Below are 17,427 nucleotides of genomic sequence, written 5' to 3'. Positions count from 1 at the left end.
AGCAAAATGGGGTTGCAGAAAGGAAAAACAGGCATATTGCAAAAGTTGCACGCGCCTTGATGGCTGAAAAGAATATACCTAAGCATTTCTGATCTGAGACTGTTCATACTGTTGTTTATATTATGAACAGAACTCCCACAGCTGCAGTTCATGGTATGACTCCTGAAGAATGTTTTACCGGCAAGAAGCCTGATGTATCACACTTGAAAGTGTTTGGCTACATTGCGTATGTTCATGTGCCAGATGAGTTGCGGAAGAAACTGGATCCAAAGGCTGAAAAGTGTGTCTTTATTGGATACTCTTTACAGCAGAAAGGGTATCGGTGTTATAACCCTGTCACATGTAAGTTCAGAGTGAGCAGGGATGTCATCTTTGATGAAATGAGCAGTTGATATGCATCTAGTGGTGATGCATTAGATGATGATGATGATCATGACACTCATGTACAGGCTGAAAAGCAAGAATCACAGACTCTTAGTGGACCAGAGACATCATCTGGTAGTCCTTGGTCTGGGAGACTAAGGAGTACCTCTACATCTTCAGGTGCATCTAGTAGTACTACAGGTAAAGACAAAGGAAAGAATAAAATGTCAGATGGCATTGATGCAGTTCCTGATGGAGACTCCAGTGGCTCAGAGAGCTTAGATGATGAGCTTGGTATTCCTTCTGTCAGGACACCAGATGTACAGAGAGCTCATAGCAATGTAAAGGCTCCATTGAGTGATCCGGTGATACGTAGATCTAGCAGGGTTAGATACCCTGTTAAAAGATTTGGTTTTGAGGGTTATGCAGCTCACCATTATGCTTATGTGGTGAAACTAGTTGAGGATATTGAGCCCACATGTTTTGAGGAGGCTGTTGGTCATGCTCATTGGGATGCAGCAATGGATGAAGAGATGGTTGCATTAGAGGCCAAAAAGACTTGGGATCTAGTATCATTGCCGAAGGGCAAGAAAGCTATTGGATGTAAGTGGATTTATAAGATTAAGCACAATGCAGATGGTTCTATTAGTAGGTACAAAGCTAGGCTGGTTGCAAAAGGCTATGCCCAGACATATGGCATAGATTATGAAGAAACCTTCAGTCCAGTTGCTAGGATGGCAACTGTCAGATGTGTGATTGCTTTGGCAGCAACCAAAGGTTGGAGGTTGCAAAAAACGGATGTAAAGAATGCTTTCTTGCATGGTGAATTGCAGGAAGAAGTGTATATGGATCAGCCAGCAGGTTATGAAGATTTAGAGCATCCCACGTATTTGTGCAAGTTGAAGAAGGCGCTCTATGGGCTCAAGCAAGCACCTAGAGCATGGTCTGACAAGATCAGAGAGTATCTTGTCAATATTGGCTTTTATGTTTCTGATGCTAATCACTCACTTTATGTGAGAAAAGGAGATGCAGGTTTGGTCATCATAGTCATCTATGTGGATGACTTGATTATTACAGGTGATAGTGATAGTGGGATTGCTAAAGTCAAGGATTTTTTGAAGAATAAGTTTGAGATGAAGGATTTAGGTGAGCTAAGGTACTTCCTTGGCATTGAGGTGATCAGATGTGATGATGGTATATGGCTGTCCCAAAGACAGTATGGCTTGGATATGTTATCCAAGTATGGTATGACAGCATGCAAACCACTTTCAGTCCCATTGGAGCAAAATGTAAAGTTGAGTGCTGATGTTGGGGATGAGATAGAAGACCCTACTATGTTCAGGAGGATAGTGGGGAGTTTGATCTACATGACCATTACAAGGCCAGACTTGAGCTACGCTCTTGGTCTTGTGAGTCAGTTTATGCAAGTACCTAGAAAGCCACATTTGGATGCAGTCAGACGCATATTGAGATATGTGAAGTCCACATTACATTATGGACTTTTCTATGAGGCAGGTACAGATGTACAGGTGTTTGGATACACAGATGCAGATTGGGCTGGTAGTATGTCTGATAGAAGATCTACCAGCGGATACATGTTCTCTCTTGGTAGTGCAGCAGTTGCTTGGAGCAGCAAAAAGCAATCTACAGTTGCTTTGTCGAGTACAGAGGCTGAGTATAGAGGTGCTGCTATTGCAGCATGTGAGGTAGTATGGCTACAAAAGTTATTGGCTGATTTGGATGTGCAGGTGGAAGATCCGGTTGTCATTTATTGTGACAACATGAGTAGCATACAGTTGGCTAGGAACCCTGCAAAACATATTGAGGTACACTACCACTTTGTGAGAGAGAAGGTACTAGCAGGTGAGATTGACTTGGTGTATGTCAGCACACAGGATCAGATAGCTGACATCTTCACGAAGGCATTGGGTACAAAGAAGCTTCAAAAGTTTCGAAGCTTACTTGGAGTCGCAGAGATGCAATTCAGCTTGAGGGGGAGTGTTGAGATGACAAGCTCAACACATGCAGACATTGATGATGGACCGCCTGGTTAGATGGGTCCACACGTCCACACTTAGCACGTCGGTGGTCATTATGACTCACACATGGCCACTGACTCATTACTTATTATATTCAGGTTGTTACACCTATTTACAGCTGGCATAGTTATAGCGCCAGTCGACTAGTGTAGTCGGTTATGCATTGTTTAACTTAGTAGGCTACTTCCTTTATGTTGTATCTTATCTATACTTTGTGTACATTGTAAAGTGTGTGGAAGAAGAAAAGTCGGTTATGCATCGTTTGACTTAGTAGGCTACTTTCCTTTATGTTGTATCTTATCTATACTTTGTGTACATTGTAAAGTGTGTGGAAGAAGAAGAAGAAACCAGCAAGAAAACGTTTTGGCCTCCATCTCTCTTCTTGTCTCTTGAGTGAGCTTCTCCTTGTGCATTCTGTGTGTGTTCGGCGCAGCATCTCGAGCAAGTCCCCCCACCACGCAATTCTTGATACTCCGACTTCCCGTGAGAGAGGAAACTGAGTTGTTAGACTCAGAGTATGCAGATAATACAGCACTCTACATAGGGGACGATGAGTTGATGGTAGAGAGAGTGAGGCTAGCTCTTGAGGTGTTATGTTTTTCAGCGAGCGAAAATCAGCTGGCGAAAGTCGGTTGGTTTTCTCACAAACCCGGACTAAAGCATGGAGTGGAGCGTCCACCTGGGATTTAGATGCGTGAGCAGAGGGCAGACCACCCGTTACCTAGGGTTTCAAGTGGGACTCGACATCACTCCCGCCCAGCAGTTTCTCCCAGTCCTCAATTCTATTCGGAGGAAGTTGACCTACTGGAGTACGGCTCGCCTCTCACTAGCAAGTTGAGCCCTGGTGGTTAACCAGGTCCTCCTAGCGACAGCCTGGTACATCGCCTCATGTTGGTGCTTCTCCTCATCTTGCATAGTGCAGCTTCGCCGCCTAGTGCGGAATTCCCTTTGGTTCGGGTCAGACAGCTCCAGGGATTTTAAGGCCAAGGTGAGATGGGCGACCATCATACGGCATCAGTCACAGGGAGGCCTGGGGATCATAGATCCAGAGTATTGGAGTATGGCCCTCTTGGGCAAGCTAGCTGTCCGCAGCCTCACACCGAGAGAGCAGACATGGAAGGTCCTATTGCATGAGGGTCTTCAGGACTATAGACCAAGGCTTGGCGGTGAGTGGAGGCCGTCCCTGAGATGGATCTTCACATCAGCCCAAATCACCCCGCCCAGATCACCTTTCCTACGCAGCTTGATCTGCGTGTGGCAAGGCCTCTGTAAGGCCCTAATCCAAAGCTCCCCACGTTGCCAGGAGGAGATAGATCGTCAGCCGGTTATCTAAAACCCCCAAGTCAAAGATCAGGAAGGAGCACAGCTTGGCGAGTGCCCCCACATCCAGTGGGCTGGCTGGGAGGCCGGCCCGGCTCGTACCATCAAGACATGGCGGGAGATGTACAAGATGGTGGACGAGGAGGTGCTGTAGCAAGTATCTAGCTATCAAAGAGGAGTGGAGATAAGGAGAAGGGAGATAGACACAACAATACCTCAAGAGTGGCTTGCTCCCCAAAGACAAGAGCCAATAGAGCCTGAGGAGGTATGGGCCGCTAGGTTCTCACCAACAGGCATCCCCCTACAGGTGGCAGGTAGAGTGGGCCTCTTCACCGTACAGGAGGGAAGGCGTCTGGCCCTTGACAGAGGGCAGCAAGATGAGGGGTTAGCTGTTCTCTCATGGAGGAGAATCCGGGTGATTGGCCTTCAGGGGAAGACATGGCAGTTGGACCCTTTTGTCTTCTGGCAAGAGCTCAGGGAGTGGCACCTCTGGATCTGGGAGAACATGCCGCTTGATGAGCTAGAGTGGGACTCGGGAGAGTGGCTATGGCCAGCCACAACGGTCGCTAGGAAGCCACCGAGGTTCCTGGAATACACTACCAGGATTGGCAAACACGGACCGATGCAGAAGGATATGGATTGGGTGCCGTCATGTAGCAGGTACTAGGCGGAGCACGACATCACAGAGCCTTTCTGATGGACCTTTTGGTACCGCCTATGGGATAGTTGGAGGCCGAGGAGGGTATCATATTTCTTATGGCTAGTGGCACAAGGAGGCTTAGCAGTGGGAATTTGGCTTGTCCAAATGCAAGAGGGAGGTTATATGCGCTGCACACAGCAGCCTTTGGAAACACCAAAGCACTGCCTTTGGTCGTGTGAGGCGGCGCAGCTCATGTGGAGAGGTGCATACTGCATCCTTCGCCATATAGCACCCAGCCTTGGATGTATCTCATGGGGAGCTTTCTGCTAGTAGGCAGTCAGCCAGGGCCGCCACCTTCTATATGAGGCCGAGATGCATGACACGATATTCATTATCGAGGCAGGGTTGTGCGCAGTGGTCGGTTTGGAGGCTCTACCCATCCGCTAGATACTGGAGCCTACAGCACTGTCAAGAGGCTTTCTGGAAGGCGTGGTATCGAGGCTTTCGACGGAGAGAGACTTTCAGTACAAGCGACTTTAGCATAGCTCTAGACCTCCATCATTCACTCCCTCCATGGCTGATGGGATCAGATGCAAGGCGAATCCAAGGCTCATCAGGAGCTCCAATGTCATTTCATGCGTACTTGGGGCGGCCAAGACCTGTTTTTCATGATGCAGGCAAGCAACCCCGGATGGCAATACACCCCCCTCCATGGCTTCTTGCCCCCATTCCCCCCAGACCGCCTTGAGAGGCTTGTATACATGATGGACTTGTGACTTTCATTAGCTCCAGCTAGTCTGTTGAGCATGAGCACTCCGTTGTAATCAGTTTTTCTGAGTAATATAATCAACCATATTTTATTTGCAAAAAAAAAAGATGGAAGATCCAACCCCTAGTGTGTGTGAAGCAGATGTGGAGTGTAATCCGAGATTTTGAAAGAATGAAGAGAGATGATCAAGGGTGGAGGTAGAAGAGGGTGGGATAGGAGAAGGAAGTGAGAAGTGTGTGTTACATGCTCAAATGAAACAAAAGCTGTAGATGTACTTAAATTCTGTTTGCTTCATGAGCCCCTTCTATTAAAGTTCACACATATGCAAAGCCATCAAGATCCTACACCTCAAAAGAAGAAACAAGCGAGGGTTTTGATTCATTCAACTCAAAAGGGTTGTACAGACCTGACACTGGACCTGGGCTGAAATAATGAAGATGGATCGCCAGATGCTCCAAATGCCGTATATCCTCCATGATCGGAGAGGTGGCCAGCCTCACCAACCGGTCCAAATGTGGTAGCAAAGCTTGTGGGAGGGATGTAAACATTACCGTACTTGTTGCGATAGTACTCCTCAAAGTCCTCTATCATGTTAGTGAAATCTGGAATAGTAGAAAAAGAAGATGAAGGTGAAAGTGGAGTGTCACCCTCCTCACGGAGTCCATAATGCCGTCTCAGGGCCTCCAATAATGGAAAAGCCTGATAGGACATCATAGGAAGTGGAGAAGAAAGCGTCTGGGACATTGTGATTCGGTTACGAGTCATATTGTGTGCCTCGCACAAAGACTAGCTCTCCACAATATCCGAAGTATACTCTTTACAAGAGCACCGGCTTTGATACCATCATGTAAAGAAAACTACTAGGGTTTGCACTGAGGAAACACAGAGTGTACGACCACAATAGAAACACAAAGAGAGAGACACTAACACTGAAAGCAAAACTCAAACCCTAAACGGAAAGCTCAAAACTCAAAACTCAAACACAAACAAAAGAAGAGAGAGAAGAATATAACTCTAGAGTGAATGAATACTGCAAATGAATGTAAGAGTATACAAATACTCAAGGGTAGAGCCATGTATCGGAGAGTTACATCCACCAGAGACAGATCCCAAGTCTATGACCACCAGTCGGAGTGTGTAGTCTGCAAAACGATGATGCCACAAGGGCCCAAAGCACCAAACGCAAGTAGGAGAAGTTGTGGAGATGGAAGGCGGCCCCCAGATAAGTGTAAACGCAAACTGTGAATGTCACCTAGATGAGGAGGAGCACCAACACCTGTCGCTTGGAGAAAGAGACACCAAATGCAAGCAGCTGGAGTTGATGAAGATGCTTGCGATGGCTGGAAGATGCCAAACATAGCCTGGAGGAAGGCGCCAAACAGTAGGCGACAGCTTAGAGAAAGATGCCAGGAGAGGTGGTAGCAGTCTCGGAGGCTAGACAACCACGTAGAGATAGACCAATGGCTGAAATCTGCACTCAAGGGTGTGAAACCTGCGCAAATGGGAATAAGGCTAAATGGGGATAGCCTATGTATTTATAGATGTTGAAGGGTGCCCCGAAGAATTAGGCTTTTTGAGGGACCATTGAAACTCTCTCAAACCGCTCCCCTTTTTAGGGTTTTTCATTAATTAATTGTGATTTGGGATTGTTTTAAGAATGCTAATCAGTTAAAAAGCGTGTTTTAGCTCAACAGCTCCTAATTCCTCTAATAATCAAGTTACCCTATTTCTTAACAAGCTACCAAGAAAATATCTCCATTTTGTATAGCAAGTGACTTCACAGTCTCAAATGTTTACATTTTATGAGTTTGAGTGTCAGCTATTGCATTATGCATTGTTTGATCATTTTCATAACACGTCCTCGATAGAGAGGACTCTCGTCGCATCTTCTCAAAAGGCAAGGACAAACAAAATTCAAATCAAAATCGAAATAAGACTAGTGAATCCCAAGGAACCAAACAATCAACTCTCAAACCTGGATGATTAAATGTACATAAGAAAAATAGGTATTGTCAACATTGTCAAAAGGTTGGCCATCATGACGATGAGTGTTGATCTAACGCAAGAGGCACATAGCCAAAATCCAAGAATCAAACCCGTGCACCCCGATCAAGTAACCCCAAGCTATTCATGTAAACATGAATTTGTGCACATTTATCCCTTTTCAGTAGCCCTTGGAGTGGTCGACTATAGATCCACCATACTCGTACCAGCTTACATGCTGGCTTTGCTTGTCTTACTTGCTCACATGTCGTATTGTTTCTCTTCACATAATCTCCATATGATTGACACACACATACCCATAGGTAATCCCTAGGCACTTATCCTAATAGTATGTGGGATTATTTTGCTTGTTTGATGAAGGTAGTGGGACTACCCATCCTTATTTCCTGTAACTTGGGGCACAATGGCTCAACAGGACGAACACTAATTTTGAAATCCTCACCTAATGTTAAATCATGTGACAAACTATAACAAAGACCTCCAAAAAAAAAGTCCATTGTTGATTCCATCCACCTTTGTAGGACTTGGTATGCCCCTGGGCAACCGACAAGCATCCTTGGTCTGATGCTCTAGCCTCTCTAGGGTAATCACTTGGACTTCCTTGGTAAGATAACCATCGCCTTTGTAGTCTTGGTAGGTCATTGGGTAGCCGACACGCACCCTTTACCCGATACCTAGGCTGCTTTAGGGTGGGATGGCTTGGAATAAAAGATAATAAACACAAGGGGAGACTGAAAACAAGCACCTAATGGATATAGGCAGCAATGGGTAGCTTTGGCTGAGATGTCCTTCGTGAACATGTGTAGGCAGCGAAGCTAGAGTGACTAAAACCTGCAAAAACGAAATTGAGCTAAATGGAGGGCGGCCTACCTATTTATAGAAAGTTTCGAGACCTCGTACCGCACACCATTCTAGACTAAAGGCCTGATTTAAAATATTGCTCTTCATGTGGCTTATCATACATAGAAGTCTAGTTCCTTGTTTGAGATAAAAGGTAGCAAAGGAGGCTCAAAGCGATTGCATTCGAGCTTGTGCCAAGGCTTAGGTGGTTTCGAGGAGAGCCCTCAAGTTGGTATTCCACAACACTCATGGTGGGATGATAGTGACACAAGGAATCTTACTGTGATATGAGCACTTACGTGGGAGCATAGGTCATCACATATAAGACCAACAACATAGCATTTTCCCAATCTAGTTTTTTGGGCGAAATTTCACAAAGTTGGCATTAAATGAGGTCCAACATGAAAATATTTGGCTATAATTCATGCAAAAAATCACCTCTTATTGCCAATATGGCTGTAAGATAAGTTTTTGGAGGTATTTTATTGCCAAAAGTCACCTAGATTGCAATGCAAAGATTAATAGTAAATATGCAACTTTAACTTCTATAAATACTTTGCTCATAAAGTCTGCATTTCATATGCTATCCAACATTAGACGAGTACATCAATGCTTGAGTATGTATGTGTATATGTTTTGTGTTATATATAGAATTTGGCAAGTTTAAATGTAAGTTGAACTTTAATTGCCAAATCTTTGAGCATATTTTTCAATAGGGGATCCAAAAAGAATACATTGATTGTCCCCAACCCTTATTATCCTAAACAGAGTGGAGTGCAGGTCATAAACACAAATAGGAGCTTATCAGTAGCATAATTGCTTGCTCCATCCAAACAAACAGATGCCATGAAGCTCTAGAGCAACAGTGCATCTCTACTTCAAAGACCATTTCCCATATTTTGGACGAAGATCACTCATACTCTCAAAGGTAGATTGGAGAGACTACAGGGAGAGTCCACTCATACCAGCAGGCCTTCCAGAGCACATGGGAGATTGGCATCTTCTCCACCTTGTGCCTCCACATGATTTGGCATTACAACCCACCAAACTGGCCATTTCATTAGCCCTGTACTTGACAGCCACTAAGTCATCACATGATTACCCCCCACTGCCCTTTTAATTCCTATTTGTACTTTATGATGCAGCATCTTGTACTTTGTACCTTGCATTTAGTGATAATTTTCAGTGAGGTGCCTTTTACTAGAATATTCCCTTTTTGGGAAAATAAAAAATTGTGTGGCCTATCATTTAAACTTGACATGTGTTATCAACTGCACGTATGTATGCTGCAGTATCTTGTAATTCGTATTGCCATAGTGATAGAAAATATCAGTTGCATGTATTTACTGTACAGTACGCATAAATCTTTCTAAAAATTCACTTTCGAGTACACCATTTTGGAATGTTTTGACAAACATCATCAGTGAATCCATTAATATGAAGCTATTACATGCTCTGCATATACACAATGACTATTTGCTTGTCTATAACTGCCGCATGAACTACAAATCATGCACCATGGGGAAGAGGTCAGACAGGTACAGAGCAGCCTATATTGAGGTAATATTGTCAGCATGAAGTTACAATACAAAACTCATCACAAATTAGCTCTCACTGCTAGATTTTAAAAGCCTTACATACCTGCAAGAGATAGATCTTGAGATTTGACTTAGAATTGCCCTTTCATAAACCATTACTGCCAAGCATTGAAAACAAGCCAAACAGTCTAAAAGGTTATATGGGATAACACCACTCATAAGGTTGAGTTGTATAGATGTATGTCACAGTATCAATACACCTTGGACCAGTTAGAATCCATATTCAATATCTGCTTCTTGGACTTTTCAAGATCCAAAAGATATGAATTGATTATGCCTCTATAGCGTATTGTTTTCCTTATGGGAATCATACATCTGGGGCTGCAGCCAACCAACTCATAGAATTAGCTATGTAGGTGCCAATTGCTCTTAATAAACATCTGTAAAACAAATATGCAGCCCGTTTCTGAGCTAAAAAAAGTAAAATTCTTTCGGTGACTGAGATTCTAGTTCAACTCTCTAAGTTATACTTTATTGATAAAACACAAAAAAGTTGTTACCATGTCTTTAGCTGGTTTGAGAAACAGCCAGCCTCTGTTCGATTAGACTCCTCCACTCCCATCCAATGATCAAGCATCCCAAACTCACACAAATGTCCACAATCTAGTAATTGCACAAACTGGGCTTCTCTCTCCATTTCCCCTATTTTGAGCTGTGAAAAAGTCTCAATTGTGTGGGGGTGACAGACTCTACACCTTGTTGGGCAAGGTTCCCCACAAAGGCCAATACAATAATGTCCACACTTCAGCACTTTTGGACACTTTTTGTTGCAACGAGGACGATCACAAACTTCATGGCACGTAAGGCTGCATTTATAATGATCACAACCCCATGAGCAAGGCTCCAAACAAGGTGAGCACAAATCACCACATTTGTGTTGGCAGTGTCTATGAATGCACCTATTCTCACAAGGTTGTAAGCAGGGTTGGCATGTCTCATAGCACAATGATTTGCACTGGTGTCCACATGGAAGAATTTTTTCACACCTTTGACAGCATTGAGGATGCACATTTGTCATTCTGCAGGAGGTGCAAGACCCTTGACAGGAATGACTACAGAAGGGTTCAAGAGACTTTCCACACAATTCACGACAAACATGTGTGCTAGGGAGTCTATGGCAGGGCATAAGTGCAAAATGTCCACATGGAAGTTCTTTCTTGACCTTTACAGGACACCGCCTTGTACAGTCTTCACCACATCTGCGACAGCATCTATGACCACAAGGTAACAAAGCAGAGCAAGGCTCTTCACAACGAAACTCAAAGGACGAACATGGCACCATTTGTCCATGGCCACATCTATGGTGATGCTTTTGTACCTTCATTCTACAAGCAGGGCATGGTGTAAATCCATGGCATTTCAGCATGCAACGGTGCATGCAGGGAAGCAACCTTGAGCATCTACTGATACAAACAGTGTGCTCATGTCCACCAGGGTGACAGTATTGTGGACAAGGATGACCACAATCCAATTCATATCTGCATTTTATGTTACAGCCACCATCTATGACCTTCCAAAAATCATCAGCTTTATGGATCTCTGTTTCTTTAAGGAAGTGATTTTGGCAAGACAGGACAAGAAATCTACCAACAGAATTTGACTGTCTTAGATTATGTAATATCCTTCCCCACAGTACACTTTTAGATGCTAAAAGCTCTGCATTTCCAAAAATAAACAAGCCTTTGCGAGCTCTAGATAAGGCCACACATACACGATTTGAATTCTCAAGAAAGCCAATACTTTCTCCACCATGATCTTTTCCAGAATGTCGGACATTTCTTACCAAAGACAATATAATAATGTCTGATTCTTCCCCTTGATAATCATCTACACATGTTATTTGGGAAGCTGCTCTATGTAGATTGGCTCTCTGTTCAGATACAAAATGCTGCCTCTCCATCCTTTCCTGCAGTGTACTTTTGATGCATTGCACCTGACCTCTATACATGGTCAAGATGGTAATGTTCGGCTCCAGGTAAGATCCCTGTTTCAGTAAATAAAGGTACAACTCCACAACAAATGCCGATTCCTCAAAGTTTACTTTGCTCTTTGACTCGATAAGGTGCTTCTCTTCTCCCCTGTGATCGACAAAATAAACATTATTGCACATTCCAGTTACATTGTCCAGCTCCAAAACACTAAAGTGATCCTTTAGTGATGGATAAATACAGTGGAGGAGCTGAGATATACAAGGCCTCATTCTTCTTTGATATTCTAAGGTCACATGCTCAATGCCACCCATAATTAAACGCTCAAACAGAGAGACATCTAAGCTATAATCAGTAGCCAACTTGTTGACTGCTACAGAAGGCCGGAGCTGCATATGGTCACCAATAAGAATTAGATGCTGTGTGTATGGAGTTAAACAAGCAATAACATGGCCCTCCAGAATTTCAGCAGCCTCCTCAACCAGAATAACTTTTGGTTTCATCCTCATAAGGATGCTATGACATCTGGCAGCAGCAGTGGTGGTCATGCCGACAACCCTGGCTCTACTTAAAATAGAGAAGTGAATCTCTTCATCTAGTCTCTTCTTTTTAAGGCATAGATTTTGATAATCGTCTAAAAGTCCAAGAAGCCTTCTCTCTGCTCGGATTCTTATCCGCCTCAGCCATTCTGCATGCAATTTACTGCGGGCAGATCTTCCCAGCAGCCAAACATAGGGCTCATGGAAAATGAGCTCTTCAGGTAGATCTGCATCCTCCTCATCTGGTCCTAACTCTCCTGCAGATGCTGACTGAAAACCATCTGTTAATGTTCTCACAGCTTCTTCTTGGGATGGCTTTGAACCTTCCATCAATTTACATGCAGAGTGCAAGCTTAAACCTTGTAGCCATAGCTGCACAATTTGGCAGTTAGAACCAGAAAAAAACAGATTATCAACCTGTTCTGCACTGGCTACCTGACATAGAGTATCATAACTCACATGTTCTGAGCACATAAGTGTTTGACATTTGGAGATATAAAACTTGATTTTATCAGCTTTCCGCAAAATCTGCCTGTGGCGGTCCCACAGTGACCGAAGGAGTCCCTGTCTCTCTTTCTTGATCAGATGCTTTACTGTGCACTTTGATAGCTTAATGCTGGTTGATCGCCCGCCATATCTTATTAGACTCTTTTCAAATTCAAACACTCCTTCCAGAAATTGATCCAAAGCATGATTTGTGTAGCATAAAATCAGTAAAGGGCCATCTAGCACATCTTTGCTTAACTTGAATCTTTTGTGGGCATGAAAGTTCTCTCTGTCTCTTTCAAAAGACGGGGTAACTCCAGTACTGTTGCCAAGATTGTGTAACAGAAGTGCGGCAATCACCTTACCAACAAAAGTTTTCCCCGTTCCTGGAGGACCTTGGATCAAAGCCAAACGTTTGGTGAGGCCATGCCTAACAGCTGTGATCTGACTGGGATCTAACAAGCTGTTCCATGAGGGCCAGTCCTGTAACACTGGAAACACACTGCATCCAAATTCCTGATTCATTTCAGGAAACACGCATGAAAAATCGTACAATACATCTTGTTTACTTCCTCTTGAAAGATAGTCGGGTGGTTCCACTAAAGGCTCTAATGACACAAGGTGCTCCACAAATGGTAACATTGTCAGCTCTGGCTTTTGCAAGTTCTCTAGAACATGGCAGTATGCTTCAAAAAATGCCGCTGGTGACTCCACCATGATATATGTCTTCTTGTACTCCAGTTTTGATTCCTCAAACACAGGAAGGCATTTAAGGTGAACATAATCTCCTTCCATAGATGTCCTCTTGTGCCCAGTTGTAATTGCCCATATAAAAGTATCAAAATTGTCACTTGTGACACACAGAAGCGTACCTTCCATAAGGCATTTTGAAGAACCCCAGTCAACAGGATACCTATCCATCCTAAAAGAGACACGGTACTCCATTCCAGACTTGCCACAGCGAATTGTGAGCAATTTCACATCCCTATAGACTTGAAGATCGTGTGCAAGGGTAGCTCCTTTCATGAGCGCTCTTATGCCATCACAATAGGGCTGAATGCAGTCTTGCCGTAAAAGCAGGAACTGAGTGGAAAGGTACTCAGAAACACTTTCATACTTCTGCCCATTCACTTTATTCTCGGGGAGTTCTGAGCCTACATGTTCACCCAGAAGCTCCCCTTTGGAAGGAATAATGGACCTTTTTCGGAAATCAAATTCCTGGACAAAAGGATTTCATAATTATAGCTAATGTAACATACAGCTAGACCTCGCTCTGGTACAATCAGCTCACAAGCAGAAGAAACAAATTAAGGTTGTAATAGACAAAACATATGTGTTGTTTTAGGACTACAGCATTCTTATAATAACTGGCTAGTAGTCGCTCCGTGTTCACCTGGAAATTCCACTTTGTTTGCATTTGTGTGTCTTCCATCTGATTGATGATGATAAGGCTTAACGACGTTCAAAAGCTCTAGTGTTCTGCTGTGCCATCTTTCTTTCCTGATCAGCGTCTTTTAAGGAAGGTGCTAGAAACCCTAACCATTCACAACCTGCTCCAATATCCTGCATGCCTCCTACAGATGAACCTCTGATTTAAACAAAATGGCAGATATCGTACAGTGCAGATGACGATTTTGGATGATCATTTTACGACATCACATCAAATTGCCTGTCGTTGCACGCCAAAAGACGTGTCCGGTTTCATAATTTTGGAATGATCAGCTCGCCATGGTTGCATGAAACGCTTCCACATTTAGTACAGGAAGACCAGTGTACACATTACGCAGCCACGCGATCACAAGCGCATAAATTCCGCAAAGAGGAACGGCCGATGGAAAGGGAGATGGAACCATGAGATTAGTATGGCTGCTGTCTGCTAGAAAGACCGGTCTTGTGTGCTAATCGGGGGAGTACTGTGGCCGAATGAAGGTGCATGCATGGCGGACTGTGGTGAGCCCGAGAGACGAAACAGAAGTTCAGGCACCTACAGGCGGATAGCCATGGAAGCTGCCGGATGACAGGACAGACCTAGCTCTAGCTGCATGCATGGCGGACTGCGGCCGAATGAAGGTGCATCCATGGCGGACAGTGGTGAGCCCGGGAGAGGAAACAGAAGTTCAGGCAACTACAGGCGGCCAGCCATGGAAGCTGCCGGATGACAGGACAGTCCTACCTCTAGGCTGCATTCTCATGTCTATATATAGTAATAGTGATGTATATGATCATGATTGTTTGTGATGCTGCAACAAAAAGTGCCAATGCAAGGACATGCATTGCGAGCCCGCGACGGCGGCGCATTGTCTGTCAGGAAGAATTTTCATAACTTATAAATTCTATAATTATTCTATAATTATATTACTAACGTTACTAATTCTCCAGAAAAAAGAGACTTAGCTAATAGCAAGTGTAAGTCACGCACGGTGCAATCCCCGCACTCGAGCCAACCATTGTAGGCACATTAGTGAGAGACTTGTGCAATTAGGTTTAATTGATGGCATTCTATCATTACATTCTTCCAGTGTTGTGTTCCAAAATACTGAAAAACATAAACCATACAAGTTACTTGGCCAAAGTCCAAGATGTAATGCATTTGACATTTTGCTATTTTTTTTATCAATAATTAACTTATAATTTTATAAAAGCATCAAATACCACAAAAAAGGACATGAACGACATATGCTATACAAGAAAGGACATGAGCATATTGCATAGCCTAAGATGTTCCCTTAATAATGAAGAGTACCTTGTAAAATGTAAAAATATAAACCAAACAAATTACTTGGCCAAAGTCTAAGATGCAATGGGTTTGGCCTTTCTCTTTTGTTATACTCAAGTATTGACTTCTATTTTATAAAAGCATAGTAATAACACAAAAAAGGACAAGAACATGCTATACAAGTAGCATAGCCAAGAGTTGGCACGTCTCTTCGTTGTTTTAAATTTATGAAGGAAAGTGCCATTTTTCCATATGCTTTTAAAAAACATATGGCATTTTCTTTACTTTTATTTACTATTCAATATCGCGAAGATAGGTTCTAGTACAAAATATAGTTTTGAAAGTAGATATTAACCTTGGCAAAGATCATACACTTTTCTCTTCTCTGTCGTCTTCATCCTTCTATGACATGCCTTCATGTGGCTTGCTTAGGCTATTCCTTCAATTATATTCAACTTTCCTCTCCTCTATTTCAAGCCCATGTGAATGGCTAGAACTAGTCATATTTCTTGATGCCTTTCCTAGTTTCCAACATAGATGATAGACCATGCTCTATTTCACCTATCTCCACAAGCTCTCAAGTGGAATGTAGACTTGGTGGCTTTTAACAACCACTATTGCTTATTGAAGATGGTATATACCTCTTTTGAAAATGTGAAAAATCTTAAATTTCATTAGAGCCACCAAGCTAGGACTTTTGGAAAGGTGTAGCTCAAAGGTGCTTTCCTTTGTGATTTTGAGATCACTATAAAGCTTGCTTTATTTTGATGCTCAAGCACGTCCCCACTTATTATCACAAATAGCTCATTTCTTCTCCATTAGAGCTCCATCATGTCCTCCCCTTCTTTTTCCACCCTTCTTATCTACTTCCTCTTTAACCAACTCGATGCAACTCTATTCCATCATCCCCTCCTTTTTCCATCTTGGCTACCTCCGCACATCATTAGGTGTATTGTCACCTAACTTGATCATAAATGGGGCACTGCTATAGTAAGCACCTTGGTGAGCTGACTATTCTTTGAGTGGCTTAGGGACAAAGCTTAGGCCGAAGTGTACGGCATCACACTCGTGCTCATGGTAGTGATGTCCATGGCCTCGAAGCTCTCATTCAAATTGGCACTTGTACTAATGGTCACCTATAGGTTCTAGCCAAGGTTTAGAATACACAAACATGTTGTACTTCATGTCAAAATATGTGACCATGTAAACAAGGGGTGCCTTCACAGTGGCCATGTTTGCGATGCAAGGCTTAAGCATCCCAATCAATGCCACTATGGGCATCATCGTGTTAAATGCCTTCAATAACATCTACATGCAACCTTCCTTTTGGGATATGTAGCCTCATCATACCAACTCCCCTCCCCCCACACCCCTACTATGTTGACGATGTGTTGCACATCATCTTCATTCTGGTTTCCATCCTTATCTACTATTGGCATTTGAAGATGCCCAAGACCACCTAGTGCATTGCCCCCATTGAAAGACAACACTAAGAAAACTACCCACAACATGGCTATTGTCTTGAAAATAGACTTTGATGACCTAGCCTACAAGCCATTTGCAAAACAACACTCAACCTACCTTTTCATCTCCTCACCTTCCGTATCTCCACATCTCTTGCAACTTCACCCTCGCCTACTCTTTACTTCAACTTCCCAAGGTTGCCACATTTCCCTTTTTTCCTAGAGTCCCCATGGATACCACATTAGTGACCCCCTATCACTGTAGCCATCCAATTTTGCCACAATGCAATTAATTAAACCACACACACATAGACATGATGTAGATTGTACCACGAATTGAAAAACAATTTGGAAAATGGAGAACAAAGACACACATGCAATACATTGTACCACAAATTGAATCATGAATTGAACAACTAAGCAACAAACGAAGCACTATACATCAATGATTATTCAAAACCTCTCGAGCCTAAGCCAAATCGCAACATGCAAGCCTCAACATAGCTCCATCAAGGAAGCCAAGTTGTAGCATGTGATGTAAAAAAGCCAATAGGGTGCAAAAACACAAAAGATAAATCATTCATATTTTTTACTCAACAAAATGAGAAATACAATAAATAAAAAGTCCTACATGTTTAATGAAAATCTTACTACTATATTATTTTAGCTATAGGTTCGGAAAGCCTCGAACCTCCAGAGGGCTTCCGAACCTACCCCCTTTT

General features: G+C 43.2%; 1 protein-coding gene across 1 annotated transcript in view; it reads right to left on the bottom strand.

Moving 5' to 3' along the window:
- The window catches only part of LOC148010665 (uncharacterized), a 41,654-nt gene extending 28,029 nt beyond the window's left edge, over window positions 1-13,625 (bottom strand). The window contains exons 1-3 of the mRNA XM_087671679.1: window positions 12,500-13,625; window positions 10,074-12,412; window positions 9,617-9,894 (exon numbers count right to left, since the gene is read on the bottom strand). Coding sequence (XP_087527805.1) covers window positions 9,765-9,894; window positions 10,074-12,412; window positions 12,500-13,552 — 3,522 coding nt within the window. The 5' untranslated portion in view covers window positions 13,553-13,625 and the 3' untranslated portion in view covers window positions 9,617-9,764. The remainder of the gene's footprint in view (window positions 1-9,616; window positions 9,895-10,073; window positions 12,413-12,499) is intronic.
- Between the last annotated feature and the right edge of the window lie 3,802 nt (window positions 13,626-17,427).

This window comes from Lygodium microphyllum, chromosome 29 (assembly GCF_053477565.2).
Source record: "Lygodium microphyllum isolate KBCC chromosome 29, Lygodium_microphyllum_v1.1.10, whole genome shotgun sequence".
Taxonomy (NCBI): Eukaryota; Viridiplantae; Streptophyta; class Polypodiopsida; order Schizaeales; family Lygodiaceae; genus Lygodium; species Lygodium microphyllum.
The sequence above is the reverse complement of the archived record's forward strand: the minus strand, read 5'-3'. Positions and strand labels throughout refer to the sequence as shown.